A 15,411-nucleotide genomic window follows, 5' to 3' on the forward strand; every position below is an offset into this window, starting at 1 on the left:
TTTGGTTTTTGGTGACTCACCGGCTGGTGACACCCACCCTGTGACAGAGAATGGGGAGAGGACAAGATGGTGCTTACTCTTGGATATGATAAATTCCAGGTGCTTGTGGGAGGCCCAGTGAACTAGCTAGAGACGCAGGTCTGGAGCTAAGACAGTAAGGCTGGAGGTGGCGATGTGAGGTGAATCAGCATTCCAGAGAGGGCCAGCTGTGCCATCACGCCGACTGCCTGCCTGGTGGAGAGCCCCTAAGGGAGACTACCCTGCGACTCTGGGAGAAGAGGGTTGTCAAGACCTGCTGGACTGGGAAGTCTTCTGGATTTGGCCTCTAGGAGGTTACTGCTAACTATTCAGGGGTTTCCTGGGGCTCCCCCTACCCAGCCCCCTTGCACCTCATAACAGGAGCTGAGGTACTTGGTATAAGAGCCTACTTGCTGTCTGGGCATCCTGATGTCATTCTGGGCTGTACCTTCCTAATGAGGGCCAAGCATGATGGTACACACCTTTAATCCCAGCAGGAGGGAGGCAGAGGCAGGTGGCTCTCTGTGAGTTTGTGGCCAGACTGGTCCTCAGAGTGAGTTCAGAGGACTATATGTAGGGAGTCCCTGTCTCAAGCAAGCAAGCAAACAAACAACCCAAAGTAGTTAGTCCTCATGGGTCGGAGCACACTGTGGTCCAGTGTGGTGGTGTACCCTACACCTCCCTACACCCTACACCTACACCCTACACCTCCAGTCCTTAAGAAGCTGAGGCAGAAGACTGAGTGCAAGGCTAGCCTAGATTACATCACGGCAAGGCGGTATCTCAGGGACTGAGCACGTCTGGGCGTGTGGCTCAGTGGTAGAGCGCTGGCCTGGTGTGTACAAGACCTGGGTCAATCTCTATCGCTCCACTCTAATAAACATAAAACAAAAACCCTCAGCAAGTCTCAAAATTGACTTGTGCTTTTGTTTTTTACTAATATTTGGAGGTAAAAGTGAGTCGTCTTTTTTGGATTTAGACAATAACACTGGAATAAATAAATAAAAAATAAAGCCTTTTAAGGGAATGGTATATGTATGAATTAAATGATTTCTTTGGTTCTAAAATATCCCCATTATCTCTGAGTTCTTTTGTTTGTTTTAAGTCAGGGTATCAGTATGTGGCCCTGGCTGACCTACAACTCAGCTTGTGTGGACCAAGCCAGCCTGGAACTCAGAGATCTTTCTGGCTCTGCCTCCTAAATGCTAGAATTGAAGGTGTGTGCCACCAAGCCGGCCTCTCGTTAACTCACTTTAAGCCATGGGTCTCTCCTGACTTCCAATGCCTAGTGTGGACTCTTACTTATGTCCAGAAGCCTCTGCAGGTACCTCGCCCATGACTAGACTGAGCTTGGTGAAGTAGGTGCTGTGGTCCCTCTGTCCTCCTGACAGAGTGTGAGTTAATGAGACAGAGCAGGCTTTGGACAGTCCCTCAGTGCTTCCATGTCAGAGTCTCAGCCTCATGTGAACGCTGGCACCATTTGCCTACAATTGAGACACCATCTCTCTGTGGAGCCCTGACTGTCCTGGAAGTCACTATAGACCTGTTCAGGCTGGCCTGACCTCACAGAGATCCACCTGCCTCTGCTTCCGGAGTCTGGGATTAAAGGCTGAGTCACCACAACGGGCAAATATTTTTAAAAACAAAAAATCGAAACAGAACTCCATCATTTTCTTCCTTCCCTTCCTTCCCCTGAGCCCTTCCAATGTGCACTGTTCCCCTTGTCTCTCTCAAACTTACCGCTTCTATTCTTTAAAAATTGTTTCTTTTCTTTTTTTTTTTTTTCCAAGATAGAGTTTCTCTGTATATATAGCCCAGGCTGTCCTGGAACTCACTTTGTAGACCAGGCTGGCCTCGAACTCATAAATCCACCTGCCTCTGCCTCCTGAGTGCTGGGATTAAGAAATTCTGTTTCTTTAAATTGTGTGTTCCTAAATACATAAATAGAAGCTACTTATTCCATATTGTATGTATGATTTCTTTGCTGATCACTACATATTGGATAATCACTTGGGGAGGTAGGGTTCTTTTTGTGTGTGTGTGTGTGTGTGTGTGTGTGTGTGTGTGTGTGTGTGTTTAGACAGGGTCTCACTAAGTAGCCCTGGCTGTCCTGGAACTCACTATGTGAACAAGGCTGGTTTTGAACTCACAGAGATCTGCCTCTGCCTCTCATTGCTAGGAGTAAAGGCTTGAGTTACCATACCTGGCTTCTTTCCTTTCCTTTCCCTTGCTTGCTTTCTTGCTTTCTTTTTTCCTTTTTGGCTTTTGATACAGGAACTCTGTAGTTCTAGCTGTCAGATACCAAGATGGCCTTGAACTCACAGAGATCCACCTGCTTTCTGCCTCCTGGATGTTGCTAGGTCTAGAGGTGGACACCACTATGTCTATAACAAAAATCCTAGAAAGTCAAGCAAATGATCTTATTGTAATCATCTGTGGTGTTTACAGGTAAACACAGTTATAATGGCTGCTATTATAGGTCTTTTTTTTTTTAAGTGGAAAGATCCACTTTGGTTTTTTGAGACAGAGTTTCTCTGTGTAACTGTGTATTCCTGGCTGTCCTGGAACTCACTCTAGACCAGGCTGGCCTCGAACTCAGAAATCCAACTGCCTCTGCCTCCCAAGTGCTGGGATTAAAGGTGTGCGCCACCACTGCCTGGCTGCCTGGCTAGTTTTTTTTTTTTTTTTTTTTTTAATACACATTTTGCTTTATAGATTTTTTTTTTTTTTTTGCCATCATGGTGTGTGTGCGTGCATGCGTGTGTGTGTGTGCGTGCCATGCCGTGCCGTGCCGTGCCGTGCCATGACCCAGGTCTCACGTAACCCAGGTTGGTTTTTAGTTGCTGTGTGGTCAAGAGTGACCTTGAACTTCTGATCTTCCTGCCTTTACCTCCTGCGTACGGTGGCTGTAGGCCTGTGTCACCTCTTCTAGTTTTATGGAGTGCTGGGTATTGAACCCTGGCAACCGGGCAAGCACTGCACCTACTGAGTCCCTTCAGTTCATTGTTAGGATTTACATTAGCAGGGAAGATGGGAGGATTAGTGCGAAGTTACAGACCGAGGTTAGATAGAGGAGATGCTGGCTGTGAAGGCTGAGAGAGTCCTGCAAGGGTTCTGCTGCTGATGCTCTGCAAATGCCTCTGTAGTATTCGGAGATTCAGTGTTTACTTAAGTTTGAACCGTGCTGAGGAGTGAGCTCAGGACCTTCGGTATCAATGATGCTTTGTCACTGAGCTTCATTCCCAGCCCCAGAGTGATTCCTAAGAAAGGACAGGAGGCTGGGTGTGGTAGCGCCAGAAAGTGTGAGTTTGCGGCCAGCCTAGGCTGGCTACTCCTTAAAAAAAAAAGAAAAAGAAAAAGAAAAAGACGGGCATTGGAAGCACAGCTAGTAGTCCAGAGGGACGTGGATCCCCTGAGTCTGTCTGTAGAGTGAGTTCCAGGCCACCCAGAGAAGCCCTGTTTCAAAAGCCAAACAACAACAAGGATGAGCAGGGAGTAGCTGGATAGAGCAGTCACCATGGAAACAGTTATTTATTGACATCTTGTGAGCTAGGCTCTGTTTACTTTTTCAACTATTGTATGGTTGGTTTGGGAGAGACTGAGAGACTCTCCCTGAGACTCTTTAGTCTGTTGGCGTGGGTCGGGATGAGCCTGGACGCTGTTGTGTGGTTGCAGAGGCCCCCTGCCCCCTGCTCTCTGTCTCTTGCTTCACTGAACTCATCACTGCATCCAGCAGTGACATTCCTGACACAGCTTTGCCTGTTTTCCCCTTTGACTTTTTGGTATTGTTTTGAGATGGAGTCCTGCTGTGTGGCCGCCGGTTGGCTTTGAGCTCAGTGTACCGCCAGGGTCCCTTTCTTACAGCCTAGCACCGAGCACCGTTCCTCTGTGGGGATGGGGCCACACTTTGTGTGCCTGTGTATTGATGAGCCTTTGAGTTGTTTCCACGTCTGCTGTTAGGAGTTGTGCATGTCTCTTTTTATCTGCCCAGCGTTTTACTTTTCGGAGCATTTGTGCGCAGCTCTTCATGCAAGCATATGCTTTCCCCCGAGTCGCCTATGATCAGATGGGCCTGCCAGGTCTATGTTTAATTTTGTCTTTTTGACACTTACCTCATTGAGCCCACAGTACACTGTGACACTGTAATCTAGTTCTAGACTGGTCATCTGTTTCTCCAAACACATAGCATGGGTCGCTCCCTGCAGACTATTCTCCAACTTGTGCTTGGTGCTTGGGGTGACAGTCTGTGTACTGTGTATAGTGCAATTGGGCCGTCTGTGACCTCAGCATCTCCTGGGTGCTGCTAGTGTCTGGTGGGTCCACTGGAAACACACAGAGCTTTTGGGAATGTCTTCTGTACAGTACACGTCTCAGACTTGTGCAAGAGCGTCCATGTTTTCTCTGTCCACCCCTTCCCCCAGCATGTACCTTCCTCTTTGCTGTGATGCTGGGATTTACCTAATATCTCAGCACTGCAGGCTGCCTGTGTGTCATCTCCCAGCTGCTCTTTGCTCTATACTCATTCAGACCTGAATTTCTACCACATTCTCTCTCTCTGTCTCTCTGTCTCTCTGTTTCTCTGTCTTTGTCTCTCTCTTTTCAACTGAGATGTAAAACACATTACATAAAATTCCCCATTTTTAATAAGTCCAATATCCGAATTAAGCGCCCAAAACACCAGGAGATCAGGTATGGTGACTCACTTTGATCTCAATGCTTGGTAAGCTGAGGCAGGAGGACTGCCGTGATTGTAATGAGTTTCAGTCAGCCCAGGCTACAGAGTGAGATGCTTTCTCAGGAGTGGGTCAGTGAAGTTCTGTTGGCAGAGTGCTTGCCTAGCATGTAGGAAGCCCTGGGTCAATCCCAGCTCCCCATAAACTGGGTGTGGTGATATACACTTGTAATCTTAGCACTTGGAAGGTAAGATGATCGTAAACTCAAGGCCAGGGCTGGGCATGATGGCTCAGCAAATACAAATGCTTGCCTGACAATCTGAGTTTGAGTCCTACAACCCATGGTAGTGTTGGAGTTCATCAAAAGACCCTCACTCACAAAGACCACAGAGACCACCATTGCTGCAAACTGCAAGAGGATTTTTATTGATCCAACATGTTGTGGACTCCCTTCTCAGCTTGCAGGCCAGAGGAGAGACCCAGGACAAAGAAAGAACACACTTTTTATACCTTGTAAGGGACAGGTTATGAGCAATAGGGTCTCTGGCTTATTTTAATTGGTGTAGCAGGTAACCTTTTCAGGCATTGGTTGCTTTGTATAGTGACTACCTCTGGCCTAGTGACTCACTTTGCTTGCCCCCATGGTGGGTTATTATCATTTGGTCTGCAAAGCAATAGTACATTTTGAGCTTATGGGTCAGCTATTAACGTCACAGGGAATCCTAGCAAGGTCAGGGTGGTTTGTGGTCTTTTCTCAGAATTCAGTGTGGGGCGGGGGTAGGAGAATTCTTCTGAGGACTGTTATTTTTGTTATGGTTATTTCTCTGAGAACAGCTAATATTATTTTGGCAGCTGCAAGCTTAGTCATTTTAACCGACATAACTATGTTTTTGCATTTGTGTAGTCAGCCAAGCGAGAGAGTGAGAGTGCACATGAGCTCATACACTTTTTCAAACGAAGTTCAAGTTCACGAGCTATGTGTGGAGTAGGAGGCTGGCGTAGGCTAAACAGTTTTGGAGGGCATTTTCATACTTGTATGTTATGAAAATGAACCCACAGGTCGTTTCATGACTGTCAAGGTTTCCACCTACACCATGGAGAGCTGAGACAAGCTGATGTGACTCGAGTTCCCTCCGCTCTAACCAAGGCTTTTCGACATCCTGCCCTGCACACATACCTGCTACACTAACACATATTTCCCACTGCTTTCTGTTTGCCAGCAGGGGTGGGGACCAATGTCTAACAGGCTAGAAGTCTAGACCTTCAAGGCTTCTTCAGATGCAGAAAGGATCTTTTTGCCACAATAAAAAAATAGACTGATGTAACAATGGACCAAGAATAGAACTTCTGAACACACTGAATTTGTTTTGTTTTTGTTTTTGTTTTTCTTTTTTTTCTTTTAAAGATTTATTTATTTAGTATATGTTAGTACACTGTAGCTGTCTTCAGACACACCAGAAGAGGGCATCAGATCTCATTACAGATGGTTGTGAGCCACCATGTGGTTGCTGGGATTTGAACTCAGGACCTCTGGAAGAGCAATCAGTACTCTTAACCTCTGAGCCATCTCTCCAGCCCCTGTGTTTTTCTGAGACAGGGTTTCTGTCCTGGAACTTGATCTGTAGACCAGGCTGGCCTCGAACTCAGAAATCCGCCTGCCTCTTCCTCCCGAGTGCTGGGACTAAAGGCGTGTGCCACCACTGCCCCACTGGATGACTTGTTTGAAAAAAAAATGTTTAGTTAAATTTCCATGTAACCTTCGTTTTTATATGTGCGGTTGTTCTGCTTCCATGCATGCACACATGCATGCATGTGCATCACGTTTGTGCAGTTCCTGCAGAGGCCGGAAGAAGGCGTCAGATTCCCCAAGATGAGTTAAAGACAGTCTCGGATTGCTGTGATAGTGCTTGGCGTGGAGCCCAGGCCCTCAGAGAAGAACCGGTGCTGTTAACTGCTGCGCCCTTTCCATAGCCCCACCCACTCCTCCTGTTGGGGGATTTGGGTTTTGATTGTTGTTTGATTGTCGCTCAGGAAGGCCTCAGATTCACAGCAGCCTTCTTGCTTTGCTTCAGCTTCTCTGTGTTAGGGTTGCAGGTGTTAGACTCTGTGCCTTGCTTGTGTATTTTAGAAGAATGAAATGAACTCTGTGGGTAGAATTTACAAGGAGGCAAATTTCGCTTCAGGAAAAACAATGGGTATCTAACAAAGTGCTGCAGTAACCTGGCAAGGAAGGTACTCAAAAAGTAGTGGAGTCCAGTCCTGAGCAGCGTGCCTGCAACCCCAGGCTCACCAGGGATGCGCCTCAGTCTTTATAGCAGGTTGGGAGATTGGGCAGTTACTGAAGAACTCCTGTGTCTGGTACCCTGAGACCATGCTCCTAACAGCCCCACAAGTGAGACTGCTGACTGCCGAGTCTCAGGAAGGCTGGGCTTAGTGCCTGTCTCCCTGGATTCACAGCCTGTCTCATTCCCACACCCATCTCATTTCTCAGGAACACGATAGCCCCAAACCCTAAACACATTCTCTCCCATCAGGCTCAGGCTCTCTCTCTCTCTCTCTCTCTCTCTCTCTCTCTCTCTCTCTCTCTCCCCCTCTCTCTCTCTCTCTCTCTCTCTCTCTCTCTCTCTCTCTCTCTCTCTCGTGTGTGTGTGTGTGTGTGTGTGTGTGTGTGTGTGTGTGTGTGTGTGTGTCTTATGTCTGTGTGCTGGGGGATGGAACTCAGCTGTGGCTTGGCTTTAATGTGCAGTGGTCTGTTGTGTTCTCCGGCAGCCCCTTAGCCCCCTTTCAGGCCTCAGGCTCAGCTTCTGTTGTCCCTCAGTTTTTCTGTTATGACATTGCTGTGTGATAAGACTGGATCTCCCCATAGGATTGGCTGCTACTCCGTAGTCCACTGTGCTCCCCATCTAGGCGGTGTCTCAGGCCTGTTTTTTAGCTTGTCCTATGGTCTCTGTGTCCCCGGGGGCAGATTCTTACAGATGGTGGATTTCAGGGCCAAGCTTGAGAGTAAGTTTTGGTGTAATGCTTGATTCATTTTGTATGGGAAAGATCAAGCATTCATGCTTCACTCTTGGGAAGTTTAAGTGCTCGGCTCTCAGGTGAGGATGACAGGATGGTCCGTATGCTTTTGTTCCTCACCCTCTATTCCCGGTGCCCTGCCCTGCTCTTGGCTCGTGCTCCTGATTACACCTACAGGTCGATCTTCAACAAAAGCTGGTCCTTAATGTCTTACTTAGTAAAATACACTGTACCAGGACTGGGACCTAGGCCAGGTCAGGAGAACGCCTGATTCTCAGTCATTTTCCGGTCAGCGTCCTCTCCTCCTCCTGTCTTGCCACACAGTGCACATTTACAGCAGTGGCCTCGGAAGCCAAATAAGTGGACAGTGAGACAGTGAATGCAGGGAGGACCTGGCCTCGCTGGAGAGGTGGCTCTGAGACTAAGCACTGACTGCTTTCCAGAGGTCCTGAGCTCAGTTCCCAGCAACCACAGGGTGGCTCACAGCCTGTCATGGGATCTGATGCCCTCTTCTGGCATGCAGATATACAGGCAGATAGAGCACTCACACATTTAAAAAAAAAAAAAGAAAGAGGGGGCTGGTGAGATGGCTCAGCGGGTAAGAGCACCTGACTGCTCTTCCAAAGGTCCTGAGTTCAAATCCCAGCAACCACATGGTGGCTCACACCCATCTGTAACGAGATCTAATGCCCTCTTCTGATGTGTCTGAAGACAGCTACAGTGTACTTACATGTAATTAATAAATAAGTAAATTAAAAAAAAAGAAGAAAAAAAAAAGCTTTAAAAGAAAAGAAAGAAAGAAAGAAGGAAGAAAGAAAGAAAGAAAGAGAACATGGCCTTGATAATTTTGTTTTTGGTCCTTTCATGTGTTCTTCAGTGAAAGAGGGGTTGTGCATGTGTGTGATCTTTTTTGAGACAGGGTTTCTCTGTGTAGCCCTGACTGTCCTGGAACTCACTCTGTAGATCAGGCTGGACTCAGACTCAAAGATCCACCTGCCTCTGCATCCTGAGTGCTGGGATTAAAGGTGTATGCTACATATGAATAAATTTGTGGCAATTGATTATAAAAGTAATGTAGTCATCTTAGCTATGCCCCAAATCATTTTTCTAGAGAAATTGACAATACAGAAACTGGAGTCATCTTTATTTTGAGACTGCTCTTGTTTTTACTGATTCCCAGGGTGCATTGCTGCTTCTTTCCTGTCTGTTGAGCAGCTCTCATCCGTTGTTTGCCAGTAGCACCTTCAGTGGAAGGAGCTGGAGTCTCTATCTTTTTTTTTCTTGGTGTTTTGAAACAGGGTCCCTGGCTATTCTGGAACTCACTCTAGACCAGGCTGGCCTCAAACTCACATATCTACTTGCTTCTGCCTCCCGAGTTCTGGGATTAAAGATGTACACCACCACTGCCTGGCTAATAATTCTTAAAAATACTTACTTTTGTTTTGTGTGTATTGATATTTTGCCTGTGTGTGTTTGTGTCTGTGTACCACATATATACAGTGCCTGCAGAGGTTGGAAGAAGGCATTGAATCTCCTGGAATTGAAGTTACAGATCTTTGTAAGCTGCCATGTGGGTGCTGGGAACTGAATTGGGGGTCTCTTTAAGAGCAAGTGCTCTTAACCTCTGAGCCATCTCTCCAGCTTTGTCAAATGTGACTTAGAGTTGTCAAGTCTTTGCTGTTGAGGTTTTCACGGCGTGTCTGATTTTCTCTCTCCGTCGCAGGATGTATGACAACATGTCCACCATGGTGTACATAAAGGAAGAGAAGCTGGAGAAGCTCACGCAGGATGAGATCATCTCTAAGACCAAGCAAGTGATCCAGGGGCTGGAAGCCCTGAAGAATGAGCACAACTCCATCCTGCAGAGTTTGCTGGAGACGCTGAAGTGCTTGAAGAAGGATGACGAGAGCAACCTGGTGGAAGAGAAATCCAGCATGATCCGCAAGTCCCTGGAGATGCTGGAGCTTGGCCTGAGCGAGGCGCAGGTATCAGCGACTCAGTTAGCGCGCAGCAACCCCAGGACCACGTTACTTTGAGTGTATGGATCTGACAGAGATGAGGACAGTGGATTCGTATACGCTCCCCCGAAGGCCCGTGGCTCTGTCAGTAAAGCCAGTTAACATTCAGCACTCTGGCTGGCCAGTGGTGGCCCACAACTGTAATCCCAGCACTCAGGAGGCAGAAGCAGGCAGATCTGTCTGAGTCTGAGACCAGCCTGGTCTACAGAGCAAGTTCCAGGACAGTCAGGATCACACAGAGAAACCCTGTCTTGAAAAACCAACCCACCAACCCACCCACCCCTCGGCATCTCTGCATTGGAGCTGGGCGTCGTCCCTAGTGTTTTGCTTGTACAGTTAGTGAATGAGCAAGAGGCAGACTTCTGCATCACCAGTTTTGTCTTTTATAAAGAAAGGTCACCACCTAGATTCATTCCAGTTTAAAATTTTCCATCTTCACTTTGGTATATTAGTTATAAACCACAGCTTCTCTTGTGTTAAACTATTCTGGGGAGGAACCCAGGATCTCATATGAGCCTATTGTCTCCCCCAAGTTCTGTGGTTTTTATTTGTTTGTTTTTTAAAATATGTTTTTATATCTATATCTATATATATATCTCCATCTGCCTGTCTGTCGTTCCACCCATCTATCCATCCGTCTGTCTATCTATGTAACTTTTTTTTTTTTTTTCCCAAGACAGGGTTTCTCTGTGTAGTCCTGGCTGTTTTGGAACTCACTCTGTAGACCAGGCTGGCCTCCAACTCAGAGATCTACTTGCCTCTGCCGCCCAAGTGCTGGGATTAAAGGCGTGGGCCACCACCGCCCGGCTCTATGTAACTGTTGTGACAAGGTCTCTTTCTGTATAGTTTGGCTATCCTGGAACTCTATGAAGTTCCAAGCTGGCCTCAAACTCACAGAGATCTGCCTGCCTCTGCCCCTGCCAGGTTTAAAGGCCAGCACTACTTTGTCAGGCTTAGCTATTTTGTGTGTGGTGCGCACATTCTTGCCATGCTCTGCACGTGGAGGTTAGAGATCAATCCATGGGAAACTACCACATGGGTTCCAGGGTCGGACTCAGGTCACCAGGCTTGGTGACAGGCTCCTTAACCTGTTTGCCCACCTCTGGTTCTGTTGTTGAAAGATGGTAGGAATGTGGAAACATTTTTTTTTTCTTGTTAGATGATAGGTTTTAATCAAGAAAGTAAGAAAAAGCCTTCCTTCTGGTGTTTCATGTTTTATACCTAGGAAGATGGTGACCCACTTACTATGCCGTGACCGGGACCAGTAGACACATGGTCTGCAGAGGACACAGGCTGAAGCCCCTCTGCCTTCCTCTGCTCCTTTTTGTCTTAGTATGGCTGGAAGTGTGCGGTACTTTCAGTAGTTGTTGGTAGCTACGGGATTCTTCCCGAGCCTTAGTGGCGAGGACGACTTACATGCTGCCCTCCCCTACCTGCACTGTAAACGGAAATGTGCAAAGGTAGGCTGGCGGTCCACGTAGAAGCGGGACGCATGAGAAGAGGAGATGCTCTCACAGAGTGGCGGGTTGTAGATGTTCCAGGCTATGGTCCTGTGTCCTGTGACACTCACTCCAGTGTGATCTGTGCCAAGCGTAAAAGGAGGAATAAAGGGCAGATCTTGTTTATGTGCACACACAGAATGTTTTTTGTAAATGTGATTTGGAACCGCAAGGCACATGTGTGTTCCGGGCTCTCCTCCAAAGGCGTGCTGCAATGTGTAAACGTTCTCTTCTGATCAGGTGATGATGGCGCTGTCCAATCACCTGAATGCTGTGGAGTCCGAGAAGCAAAAGCTCCGCGCTCAGGTTCGACGGCTGTGCCAGGAGAACCAGTGGCTGCGGGATGAGCTGGCCAACACGCAGCAGAAGTTGCAGAAGAGCGAGCAGTCGGTGGCGCAGCTGGAGGAGGAGAAGAAACACCTGGAGTTCATGAACCAGCTGAAGAAGTACGACGACGACATCTCCCCCTCGGTGAGTGCTCGGCCACGCACGCCTCGCTCTGCTCAGGCCGTGTCCAAAGGCTGTCTAAGAGCAGATCTTAGCCAGGTAATCCAGTAACCCCACGTCTAAATCGTCGCTCTGGGAGGCAGGGGCAGAGGGGCAGAGGGGCAGAGGCAGGAGATTTGCTGCAAGTTCAAGGCCAGCCTGGTGAGTACCAGGCCAGGCAGAGCTACATAGCGAGAGCCAGCCTGGAAGAAGAACAGAGTATAAGGCTCCTTGGTGCTTCTGCCTGGGCACTGCTCTTGAGCTGTGCTCAGAGGTTGGATCTAGTGACCGGTGTTTGTGCTCAGAGCTGCAGGCTCGGCTTTCCAGCAGACGAGGAGGACTTTTCCTTGCGCTCTTTTGCTTCCTGTGGCCTTTTTTGCGTTGGGTGGGTGCTTGCTAGTACTGGCTTGGTTCGTAGGCGGCTCGTGTTGTGGTGTGTTGTGTAGGCGTGTGTCGGTGATGGAGATGGGACGCAGGCCTCTGCCTATGCAGATGCTTTCCACTGGGCACAGCCCTGATCCTTGTCCCCTCTTTGGCTGTCGCATCTCATTAAAACGGTTGTTTATCTCCCATGGTCTCTGCGTCTTTGAAGGATGCATTATTCATCCCTAGGGGGTGTTTTCACCGTGAGATTTGCTTCCCTGTTCCGCTCTGCATTGGCAGTGCTGTCACCAGTGGTGATGCGCATTTTTTCCCTCATCAGGCCAGGCCGTTGGCTTTCCTCACTGTCTCTGCCTGTGCACTGATAGGAATCTGTTGGAGTTATGATGTAAAACTGACAGGCCCTTAGCTCCTCTGGGGGCCCTAGTTCCCTCCTCTGTAGGAATGGCATGAGGGAGCTCCTCCCCCCTGTTGCTTTGGGAATTATAAATACACCATTTTTTTCCTGCCACTAATTTTGGACTTCCAGCAAGACTTTGCTTTTCTGCTAGAACTTCACCTGAACACAGTCAAAGAATCTAAGATCTAGAAATGCAGTCAGGATCTGTCTGTCTTTTCAGGCAATGGCCTACAGTTTCCTCACTTCTAATCTATCAAACCCTCTTTGGCTCCTTTTATTTGTTTCTTTTTGGGGGGAGGCAGGGGGTGGTGGTGGATAGGGGTAGTTACCTACCCACAGGCCTTGCTCAAGGTAGGCAAGTTTAGTAAACTCATTGCTCTTTACTGAGCTGCTGGGTAAGCCACACTCAGATCATCATACTCTTAACTGTAAAAAACTGGCTATCTTGTCTGGTCTGTAGTAAGTAAAAAGGAATTTTATGTTAAGAGGTTTGCAGGCGGCATGGGGGTTCTACAGAGTGAAGGATGCTCTGGGTCTCTTGTAGGAGGACAAAGACTCTGATTCTTCCAAAGAGCCGTTGGATGATCTCTTCCCAAATGACGAGGACGAACCAGGACAAGGAAGTGAGTAGCAAGGATGTGACCGTGCCGTTAAATGTGGAGTAGTGTGGGGCTGCTTCCTCTCTGAGGACAGTCCTGCCCTGGCATACTTAGCTTGTGAGAATTATATATATATAAGGTCTCACATGAGAATTATATATATATATATATATATATATATATATATATATATGAGGTCTCACATGGTAGCCCAGGGTGGCCTTTTTTTTAAAGATCAAAAATTTTTATTTTATGTGTATGAGTGTTTCATTTGCATGTATGTATATGTACTAGGTGGGTGTCTGGTGCCTACAGAGGTCAGAAGAGGGTGGCAGAGCCCCTAGAAATGGAATTACAGCTGGTTGTGAGCTGCCATGTGCGTGCTGGGAACTGAACCCCAGTCCTTTGCAGGAGCAGTAAGTGTGTGCTCTTAACCACTGAACTATCTTTCCAGCCCTAGACCTGAGACTCTCCGTTCTTTTGCCTCATCCTCTCTAATTTTGGGATTATAGGTGTGTGCCACCATAGCTGGGAGATTGCCTCTGTCTTTCCCAAACTTTACAGTAGTTAGTGCGTGGTGTGATGTTAGTTAGTATATAGGCGTGGGTCTTTGCAGGGTTAAAGAAGTCAGAGGACCTACCCTTTCTGCCTTCCCTTGGAGGAATCCTGTGGTGGTGTCAGTCCGCAGCACACTGTTCCCCACGGGCTGTTTCTCTTGGCTTGCTCGTGGGTCCCCAGGAGACTATGGGCTAGCATATGCACTGACTGGAACTAGGGTGCTGTCCATGTGTTAGCCACTCTGTCCTAACCACGGCCATGTACCTTCTCTGCAGTCCAGCAGCAGCACAGTAGTGCTGCGGCCGCCGCCCAGCAGGGCGGCTACGAGATCCCTGCAAGGCTGCGCACGCTCCACAACTTGGTGATCCAGTATGCTTCACAGGGGCGTTACGAGGTGGCGGTGCCACTCTGCAAGCAGGCCCTGGAGGATCTGGAGAAGACTTCCGGCCACGACCACCCCGATGTGGCTACCATGCTCAACATCTTGGCCCTGGTGTACAGGCTAGTCTTTGGGTTACTGCATTGAACTTTCTGAGAGGCAGAGTGTTTCATAAGCCTCTATGAAACAGCTTTCCAGCCTTCCTATCTGCTTCAAACAGCCAGCAGTTGATCTAGAATGTTCAGCCAGCTTGGTGGCAGGGCTCTCGCAGGACCAGCCAGGTGCTTGCTCTCTGTAGCTCCGGGCCAGCTCTGCCTGAGTAGCCATTTTGCCCTCTGCACTGACCAACTCAGTCACTTCGACTTCTTTAAAATCAGTTTTATTTTATGTATGTGAGTGTTTGGCCTGTGTGTTTCTGTGTAATTACAGGAAACACACTCACACACTTAATATAAAAAATTCCCCCCTTAGGATAATCTCCTGAAATGGGTTCTCTTTAAAGCTTTGTTGGTTCTCCCAGCTGCTCTGTAGAGGGGTGGTGCCCTTTGTGCTCCTGCCACGGTGCCCCTGCGTGGGCAGTGCAGGTTCTTTCTTCCTTCCTGTCAGGGAGTGAGTGAGGTGTTGCACTGTGCCTTTCCTTAAGTGGATATTTAAAGTCCTCTGCACTCTCCTTGGAATTTTACTGTAGGGATTTACAGTGCTCTAAAATTTTCACTTTTAATCTAAATTTCCTGGTGGGCTTCAGTCTCACTGTGCTGGGCCTGATCCTTGGTCCCCTGACTAAGCAGGTCTAGGGCAGGTCTGAGTCTCTACAGACTTCTGGCTTCAGCTGACTCCTGCTGGCAGACAATCTCTATGACCTACCCATAGACTCTGTCTGTCCACTTCTCTGGACTGCCTCGAAAGGCCAGCACTGCAGTCAAAATTGCATTTTAAAAAGGTTCAGGCTGACTTTTGTGGTGAAGTAAATTCTTTGTATGCCTGAACCCCAGGCGTTCAGTCCTCAGTATCAGTAATGGCTAACTAACTAACTAACTAACTAACTAGACTGGTGGGGTTCGTGACTGACCTCCAGCTGAACGAGGACTGTGTGTTTCGGTTTAGGGATCAGAACAAGTATAAAGATGCAGCTAACCTCCTGAACGACGCCCTGGCTATCCGCGAGAAAACCCTGGGCAGAGATCACCCCGCGGTGTGTATACATACCCCTCCTTCCAGGCCTTTACAGCTTATTTTCCCAATGCATTTTTGTCCAGCTCATTCCAATGACGAGCTCAACGGGGAGGGTCTGAGAGCCACCTTGTCCCAGATGGTACCGGTAGGGCCTGCTCAGGTAGTGACACTCACACCTTCGGGTCCCCTCTGATTTGTTAAGTCACCTCCTC

The 15,411-nt window shown here is 48.1% G+C and overlaps 1 protein-coding gene across 25 annotated transcripts in view; it reads left to right on the forward strand.

Moving 5' to 3' along the window:
• The window catches only part of Klc1 (kinesin light chain 1), a 49,410-nt gene that overhangs the window by 4,455 nt on the left and 29,544 nt on the right, over positions 1 to 15,411 (forward strand). For 23 of the 25 annotated variants that reach the window (XR_003949989.1, XR_003949987.1, XR_001780413.2 and 20 more), the window contains exons 2-6: positions 9,430 to 9,691; positions 11,464 to 11,694; positions 13,035 to 13,113; positions 13,923 to 14,148; positions 15,131 to 15,218. Coding sequence is in view for 18 of the 25 variants with exons in the window: in XM_006515494.3 (XP_006515557.1) it covers positions 9,431 to 9,691; positions 11,464 to 11,694; positions 13,035 to 13,113; positions 13,923 to 14,148; positions 15,131 to 15,218 (885 nt within the window). In the remaining 7 variants the exon portion in view is untranslated. Of the gene's footprint in view, positions 1 to 9,429; positions 9,692 to 11,463; positions 11,695 to 13,034; positions 13,114 to 13,922; positions 14,149 to 15,130; positions 15,360 to 15,411 lie in introns of all 25 variants that reach the window. The other 2 variants (XR_003949986.1, XM_030246565.1) reach the window with 1 other exon arrangement.

The sequence above is a fragment of the Mus musculus genome, chromosome 12 (genome assembly GCF_000001635.26).
Source record: "Mus musculus strain C57BL/6J chromosome 12, GRCm38.p6 C57BL/6J".
NCBI classification, from domain to species: domain Eukaryota; kingdom Metazoa; phylum Chordata; class Mammalia; order Rodentia; family Muridae; genus Mus; species Mus musculus.